We start from the raw sequence: 8987 nt of genomic DNA on the forward strand, positions 1-8987 counted from the left end.
GGGGTTTCGAACATGTGTGAAACTTGATGCAACTTTAGCGCGACAAAAATTGCATAGAGTTGCCGCGACAAAAATCGCCTGTGTAAACGGGCCTTTATGAAGGATAATACCACTATATATAGTACCGAGAAGTCACCTTTTCAAGGACGCAGCGTGTTTTAGATGTGCTGATTAATGCAAAATAAATTAATGCATGTTACCATGGCTCTAATTACGTCATTGTATTGCCCTATTTTGGTGTTGTTTAATATTCCACGGTATAAAACGTCGGGTTCTCGCCATTCTTCTCTTCCGCCAAATGACAACCGCCATGTCATCACAGACTTTAGACAAACTGACTGACGAACTTAAACAGGCTTACAATGCTGTTCTGCTCCAGGTTTTTAACGATTTGAAGGCAGAGCAGCGGGCTCAACTTTGTTATTACTTTACCGTGCACAAATCTAGAGATACCTTGCACATTCTTCGCTCTTTGGAAGATGCTGGCAAAGTTTCCTGGTTAGACGTATCTTACCTGAAGAAAGCTTTGACCGCGATATCAAGATTGGATCTAGAGAGGAAGGTATCCCACTACGAAATCAAGAGGAATCTGACAATTCTTCTTAATTTCTATGCAGCGATGAAGCTTGAATTACAACCATGCAGCCTCTCTAAATCGGTGGAATCAGTAGCTCGATGTTTGCTGGACCTCATGACGGCCATAGTTCGAGATGGATTTGACGTAAACATCGTTAGATCATTGACAGAACCGATAAAAGGGACGAAGAAAGTGCTGCTGGACTGGGAGAGGGCAATCGAACGTGAGCTGTCATATCCATGGGATAGGGTGACTATCCTTGTCCTCATCACCGGAGAAATGATTGCCGAAGCTTTGGCGAACGCAGGTCTTAGCTACACTCCAGAAGTGCTGAATATGTCTTCTACCTTGGCTGATATGATTTGCACTCGGATGATAGAACAGGGAAGCTGGGTGAGTTGACGAGCGGAGATATAATTAAAAATTATAATGAAAAGTATTTTCCTCTTTAGGTTTTGTAGGAAGGAGAATTTTTAATCGCACTTGTTTCTAGATGTAAATACCCTATCGGAGTACACAAAACATTTCATTCTCGAGTGTGATTGGTTTGAAAGTAGCACGTGATCTTTGCGAAACCGAAATCGAAACTCGACAGCAAGGTCAACGCGGAAGCTTGAAGAAATCTTACGGTTTTGAATTCTGAAGAAAGTAGGTTTGCTTTATGACCAGCTAAGACCTGTTGATTGTTCTTAAGCTTAGCAAAATGTTTTATCGAGTATTTCATGTATTGCGATACCGTTCGATATAAATCATGTCGATTGCGAATTGCAAAGTGCCACTGTCGTAAACCAGACATAACTAATCGATGACATCAATGACATCAATGAAATCAATGGCCCGATTTATACTGAAGACGGATCATCCGTCCGGAACAAGCTTGGGCAAAGAACGTAGCTCGTCTGATAATCCGTCTGTGTACGAGCTATCGCGATAGCCCGTTTAGTGAGACGAATCGTCGCTGATAACTCGTCAAGACGGATGATCCATCTGCTTTCCCTTACCTACACACAGACGGATTATCAGACGATCTACCGTTCTTTGGCCAAGCTCGTCCCAGACGGATGATCCGTCTCCAGCATAAATCGGGCCAATGAGTAATCAATAGGTAACGGGTTTCAGTCACGCAGAAAAATCTAAAGATGACAATGAGTGGCTAAAAACTAACCTCTAAAGCGCATTTTCTGTGAATAAGTAAACAGGTATAACTCAAAAAAAAAAAATTGTTAGTTCTATGATCAGTATCTCATTGTATGTATACAACATGGGTCAGATCAGGGCATCCAGTTCAAATTGCATTCCGCAACGCGACCGGAACCGTAACGCTTTCATTGTGTTTACTTTGATAAGGTTTTGAACAGCGTGACCTGTTCATTCTCAAGAAATTCACGCAAAACAATGTTGAGCGAAAAGTCAACGAATTTGTCAAGGCACATGAGAAGAAGCTTAAGTTAAAGGCACTCCGCGGATCCTACAAACTGCAATGGTCGGCTGCAAAGGACAACTTTCTCACTCCCCGAAACCAAAGATGGAGAATTTTTGGTATGTCTTATTCACTAGCTCCCAGAGTGCATTTCGCTTCCACAAAGGGGTAATCGTGCGCGACATAAGCGCAGCTCGAAAAAAGTGGGAAGACACTTATCAAAAAGAATACACTGCGTGCCAGCAATAAGCTCCGACTACGTCATCGCTTAAAAATACGTCTAACACAGATAAAAGAATCACACAAGAAAAAAATGGTACAAGAAAGCAAAAAGATGCGTCTTTCGTGCGCAGTATAATGGTCAATGAGTAATCGATGAGTCATTGATGAGTAATCAATAACATCAATAGGTAATCCATTACATCAATGGGTAATCGATGTCATCGATGAGTCATCGATAGGGCACAAAATTTTTGGGCTTCGATTACTCACTGATTACCAATTGATGTCATTGAACATCGATTAGTTATGTCTGGCTTAGAGCGATCGTCTTTGTCTTATCTGGTGTGTGCGTAAACTAATGGTTTTAACCACAGGCTTCCCAAGCTCAAAATACGTGGTGTATGGGACAGCTTGTGTATATAGAGAATTGTGTGGGAAAGTCACCGATTGTACAAAAATAGTGTAAATAACTATCTACTTTGAAACAGAGTTTTCCTACCTCAAATATGTCGCGTTCTTGTCTCTTGTGCCGATTTTGAAGCCATTCTGACGCCGTTTAGTGAAGTTGTTCGAAATCGTTGTCTCTCCGTCTAAAAGAAGGGAAAGGCGGACCACTTCATCGATCGCTGGCCAGATGTCACTCCACAAATCACTCTCTCCTCAAAAGGAAAAGTCCCGAATCGCAACAAAACCAACAGTTCCATAAAGCCCAATAAATTTCACTCAACATACGTGTGCTTCTGCGGTCGAAAGACCCGTGTAGACCGAAAATATTTGGCTTAAAGTTCGCTTGTGACCGACCTCGCGCCAACGGCCTTCATCGGTGACTCTCCCATACAATTCCGCCGATCGGTGACTTTCCCATACAATTCTCTATATACAAAAGCTGTCCCATACACCACGTATTTTGAGCTTGGGAAGCCTGTGTTTTAACTTGAGTTCAGCTAGTAACCTGAAATTGCTCTCTGCGTAACATGAACAGGACCATATTCTTCACTGCTTCCCGAGATACAGTTGTGAAAAGTTAATGGCTAGAACCGACAGTGGAAACAAAATTAGATATCACTGTAATTCGGCTCCTGTATTTAACACTTATCTTGCGAAATTTGCGCGGAATCTCGCTTGTTACTCAGGCGATATTCCCATGTTAAAATCAAGGTATATTCCTCGAACAGTAAAATTGTTTTACTATTCAACACACTGATCACAAAGCACAGATTCCAAGTTTATTTTAGAAAATATGGAAAAGCGGCCATTACGTATATTGCAGGATCAGCATCAGTTGTATGCGTATAACACTTATTAAGTGGAGAATGTTAGTGAAATAAGTATGATTAGTATTATGAAATGAGTATTATCGGCGTGGAAAAATCATTCGCACTCAGAAAACGTGCTCTAGTGTTTGGGAGAACCACTCATCACCCCTAGTCTTTATCTCGCACTCACTTTTCTACAGAGCAAAATAGAGACTAATGGATGAATTAATTACAGTTATTCATCCTACCTTCCAATGTTGAAGAATTCAACATTTCGTACATTAAAGGAAGTTATAATTTGCACTGTGCAAGGAACCACAAACGAGCAAAGTTTGTGTTCGCATCAAGACTTCATCTTAAATTTCTCGAGCTACTTTTTGTCGACTGGCTTTGAACAGAACGGTAACGCAGTCCACCAACACCCTCCACGCTACTCTTCGCAATCCTCCGCGTGTCACTTAGAGTGGTCAGCTAAGATCGATGTTCAGCTCTCTGCTCCCCTAGCCACTGTATTAAGATTCACTGATTAGTGTATAATTGCTCTTTAGAAGACACTAAGCACAGTCTGAGATCTCAAGGCCTACCTTTTAGGAATGAACATTGATAACAATTTAAATTTTCACAATTACATATCTCTTATTTGCAAAAAAGTCAACAACCAGTTTGATGTAATGCTTAGGTTCAGAAACCTTATTTCCAAAGACATTTTAGTGAAACTGTATAAGGCCTACATACTCCCTCATTTTGATTATTGCTCAACAGTTTGGCACTTTTGCAGTGCAAACAACAAGGACAAAATAGAAGCTCTCAACAAAAGGATTCTGAGATTCATTCTAAGCGATTTTGATTCGCCTTATAATGTGCTGCTAGACAGGGTAAACTGTCTCCAACTTCACGATCAACGCATCTGTAAATTCCTCACTATTTTGTACAGAAGTCTATTTTTCACTAGCTATCCGGCCTATATGGGAAACATGTTCTCGTTCCGTTCTACTTCATACAACATGCGTGGAAACTATATACTGGAAATGCCCAAACCTAAAACTGCAACTTTTGGTCTCCACTCCTTTACTTATCTGGCAACAAAAAATTGGAATTCTCTACCCGATTTTATAAGGTTATGTAACTTGTCAGACTTCAAAAAGCACATCAGTAAAACCAATTCATGAAACATGTAAATGACAATTTTATAATTAGTTAATATGTCAATTGTAAATATGTAAATAGCAATTTCTATTTTCATTTTTCGTTATCAAATATTTTGTTCTCGGAAATATTAGCTTGTCAAGCTACTCTGAAATTCGAGCTTAAATAAAGTTTATGTATGCGTGTATGCATGTATGTACCTTTTGCATTCATCTCTAATCATCGGGTGGGGGAGGGGGGGGGGGTTCTCCCTTATTTGGCCCAGCGCCAAACAGGGTATGGTTTTCGAGGTCTTGAATCTTAAACAGAGTATACAGTTTGACTATTTAGAGGCTTGAACAGGGTGTAAACGTTGGTGGTGCCTGGTCTACATGTGTGGCACAACACTTTTTTTTAAATCTAATAATATGATGTCAGTTATACACAAAAATACTTTCTGTACGCGCAATGAAAAAAAAATCAGGGTCTTGAAAAAAGGCCTCTTGTCTTAAACAGGGTCAGGATTTGAAGGTCTCGGGGGCACACCCCTACCCAAATTTTCGTTAAGTGACCTTCCCCTGGTCTCTAACGCTATTTGTTCCTTGACAGGAAGAGTTCTGTGAGCATGTGAAAGAACGTTACAACCCGGTGGGCGGTCAACAGCCGAATGCAATGATAGATGAAGCGGTGCAACAGTTAAAGAGGACCCCTTTTTTTCAGTAGAAAGAAACTTTTACCTTTACCATCTTTAATTTCTCTTTAAGTAGTCTACAGCAGAAAAATATAGCAATATAATCATGGAAAAATTGCCAAAAAAAAAAAGAAAAAAAAAAGGAAAAAAGAAAAAGAAAAAAAAAAAGAAAAATAGTGGAAAAAACAAAGCCAAAAAAATTAAGAAAATAGAAAACAAGTCACGAAACAATGCCAAGTTCAACACAACAAACAAATTTGAAGTAACCGAAATGACTTCTGAAAGTTACAGCGGAACACTTTCATGCAGACTGTTGCAGTACACATGTCCAGACTGCGCAGTTTGGAAAAATACAAGTACAGTAACAAAATACTGTTACTTTTGGCGGGGCAATATCAAGATGATGCAATGCACACTTGTTCATTGTCAAGGCAGTATATTTAAAAAATGTTGTGTCAAGAGACGCAAATATTCCAAATATTACTTTGGCGGGGACTGTTGAGTTCCATCGTCAAAATAAATAAAATTTGAACGCCAAGATGGCAAATTGAGCGCATTGTAATGCAATGCCTATTCAAGATGTACAACTTGTACAACTGTGCCACTTTTGCTGAAAAAAGTGGATGCAACACTTAATACGTTTGATTGTAACGGAACAACTGGCAATTTAAGTGTGTCCCATAGAATTAAGAGATTTGTTGTCTTTCCTAAGTGTTGATTAGTTTTAAACGTAAATAACGCCTACATACTTTTTACCTAGCTGTTAGTTTAGTACAGATATTTTGTAGGTGCAGGTGTCTCCTAGAATTTCACTTTCCTTTTCCGGCGCTGTTGTCAACGCCTTTTTAATTTGCTTTTTTTCAGTCACTGCTAACTTATATTCGTAGCTTGTTTGTAACTAGTTTTAAGTGACTGTATAGTCATTATAAGTATGAGAAGCTTTTTTGTAATTGGTGGTAAAGGAATAAAAAAAGAAAACGAAAAAATTTTTCACGTCATTGTAGAGAATTAACATTGCATGGGGTTAGAGAAGGTACCCATTTCTTCAGTTTGTGATCGGTACACTCCAGATTATTGCAATTGCAGGCCATATGTCGATGCAATCATGATTGTCCTACAGTAAAGCCTCCTGTGCGACCACCTCTCGTGAGCGACTGCGTTTCCAAACTACTAAAGTTTTCCCATTACTGTGAATGGAAAGCCTTGACGCCGGCCTCCTCGCATCATCGACCGCGACCACTTTTAAGACAGACGGTTTGAAATTTTCTTTTGTTTTTAACCTCCCGTAGTCGCCTTTTTATAACAAAATCCTATCCTCTTCATACAATCCCGGCCTCTGAGAAAATCGAGTGCGTCGAGTTGTCGCACTGCATTTGCTGGTTCGCTACGAAAGACTTTTGATCGAAAAGCGCGCTCAGTTGTAAGAGAGGAGACAGTGTATAGGTGTAGAACTCGAAATCAGCTCTTGAAAGCACGGAACCTCCAGTAGTGACGTATTGAAAGTGTCATGAGCAATATAGTCGTTATTGGGTCTATAAGGTTGTTCAGTTCCCTCTGAGCGACTGAGCAACTACTCTGAAATGAAACATTCAATTCTGAGCTACATGAAAATCTGTACTGATTTATCAGAGCGAAACAATTACCCGTTTGGCAACCTATACGTAATCACAGGATTAAGGGTTGGTTTATTTCTTTTACTGACTTTTACTACGGCCGTGCACGTTGGTGCCCCTGAACTTCTTCCTTTAACATTGTTTGGACTATTATTCCAGAAAATGTCAGAAAATGTGGTCAGTTGTTGCTTTTTTCCTCCTGTAAAACTCATTTGTCTTTGAGTGTTTCTCAGACGCAAAAAATTGTTTTATAACAATGGTGAAAACCAAAAATTTTGTCGCGTTGCAGCGCGTTTTGTGCAGAAAATGTTTTAAAAATGCACCCGTCTTGGTCGAAGGGTTGATAGGTCAATCTGAGGGGCTGTGATCTACACCTGTCGTTTTTGTTGGATCACCTGAACTACAGTTTGCCGTGTTTTTAATTTAAAAGCTCCTTTCCTTCCCATGAGACGACCGACTTCTTTTAAGTCTTCGCTGTTGCAACGGTTTCCTCAAATTTCGTTCGGAATGGAAATGACTTAGTCATTTCGGACAGAAGAAACAAATCTGTATCTAAATATAGACATCCTCGGAGACGCAGGGGCTACTAGCCGAGACGAAGCGATATTTTCGGACAAAAGTTTACTTCAAGAACTGAAGAGCCCCTGGGAACTTATTCTTACCTAACCAGGTCCAGAAGTGGTCGATTTCCGTCCCGCTGATTGGCCAGAAAAATACTTTTCTGGCCAATCAGCGAGGAGGTCCAGTCGGTTAACTCTGTCGCATTCTTACACGAAGTAGATTTCTTCATCGATCGACCTGCTTGGCTTGTACAGCCGGAAAATTCTCGTGGAGAGTTTCAGAAAAAAAGATTCAACGAAGCCGAGGAAATCCAAGCCGTAACATGGGGGCTAGCAAGCGATACTCTTCTCGGCGGATTTATCGAAGGTATATCGTAAATTTTTATAGCTAACGTACCCGATTTCTACACTTTTGTTTTTGATTGCTGGGAAAGCTAGTCGAGTGCACAAGCTTACTTGTTTCTCCTCAATCGTTGAATAACTTCTGAAACTTTCCACGATGTGCAAATCGCCGTTGCACGGGCACGCAACTATGTCGACTGAACGTGGGAACGATCGGCTAATTACTGCTAATTACAGTGCACTCACCTTCTTGCTATCGCGCCAAACCAAAAATCCCTTAAGGTCCGGTAATACGGGCAACATTTTTCTTCAACTTGTCTCGCAACATTGTTGCATTGCAAGTTGAAACACTCTGTTGTGCGTATTACCACTTCTGTGACCAACTTGTCTCGCAGCAAACTACAGTGTTGCAAGTTGAGGCAGCATGTTGCGCAAAGTATTCTCACCATTTAGACCAAGAAATTAATACACCAACAAGAATAACGGAGAAGTCATCAACACTTATTGACCTATTGTTTACCAACAATTCTCATCGCGTTATTGACAAAGGCGTCATCTCATCACCTCTGAGCGACCACTGTTTAATCTTCTGCGTGATCAAATCAGGTGTTCCCAAGGCACCTGGGAGAACCATTGAATACCGGTCATACGAACACTACTCCAAGCAGGAATTTCTCAAAGATCTTAGAGACATTGACTGGGACCAAGCGCTAAACAAAGAGGACATTGATTCCGCTGTCGGTTGTTGGAACAAGCTCTTTACAAACGTAGCTGACAGCCACGCTCCCATAAGGAAATCAAGAATTAAAGGAGTTCATTCTCCATGGATGAATGCAAGGTTATCTGAAGCTATGCACCAACGAGATTTTTACCATCGTAAAGCCCTGAAATCAAAAGCTGCCCACCACTGGTCGCGCTATAAAGAACTGAGGAATAAACAGGGAGATAAAGAGGTGTAAATCGGAATACTATACCACTCTCATTACCGAAAACAAATCAAATCCAAGTCCATTATGGAAAACTCTTAATGACATAACATCTCGAAAGGAGAGAACTCCCATATCCTGCATCGAGGCAGACGGTGTTCAATACTTTGACCGTAGTAATTTATTAGGTAATTCTTATTTGTCACTTTTAGGTGATTTTTATTTAGGAGGACTCCACTGAAAACCGCCTTTGGC

The 8987-nt window shown here is 40.4% G+C and overlaps 2 protein-coding genes across 2 annotated transcripts; both read left to right on the forward strand.

The window, feature by feature from the left end:
• The first annotated feature begins 271 nt into the window (after nucleotides 1–271).
• LOC145481474 (uncharacterized) lies at nucleotides 272–6789 on the forward strand. The gene is made up of 2 exons (XM_081459979.1): nucleotides 272–970; nucleotides 5210–6789. Exons 1-2 carry the CDS (start codon nucleotides 299–301, stop codon nucleotides 5321–5323), a joined length of 786 nt encoding a protein of 261 aa, XP_081316105.1. The 5' UTR covers nucleotides 272–298; the 3' UTR covers nucleotides 5324–6789.
• Nucleotides 5563–8765, forward strand: LOC145482351 (uncharacterized). The gene is made up of 2 exons (XM_081460996.1): nucleotides 5563–5647; nucleotides 8260–8765. The coding sequence occupies exons 1-2, from the start codon at nucleotides 5563–5565 to the stop codon at nucleotides 8763–8765; spliced, it is 591 nt and encodes a 196-aa protein (XP_081317122.1).
• Nucleotides 8766–8987: the final 222 nt, after the last annotated feature.

This window comes from Orbicella franksi, chromosome 3 (genome assembly GCF_964199315.1).
Source record: "Orbicella franksi chromosome 3, jaOrbFran1.1, whole genome shotgun sequence".
NCBI classification, from domain to species: Eukaryota; Metazoa; Cnidaria; class Anthozoa; order Scleractinia; family Merulinidae; genus Orbicella; species Orbicella franksi.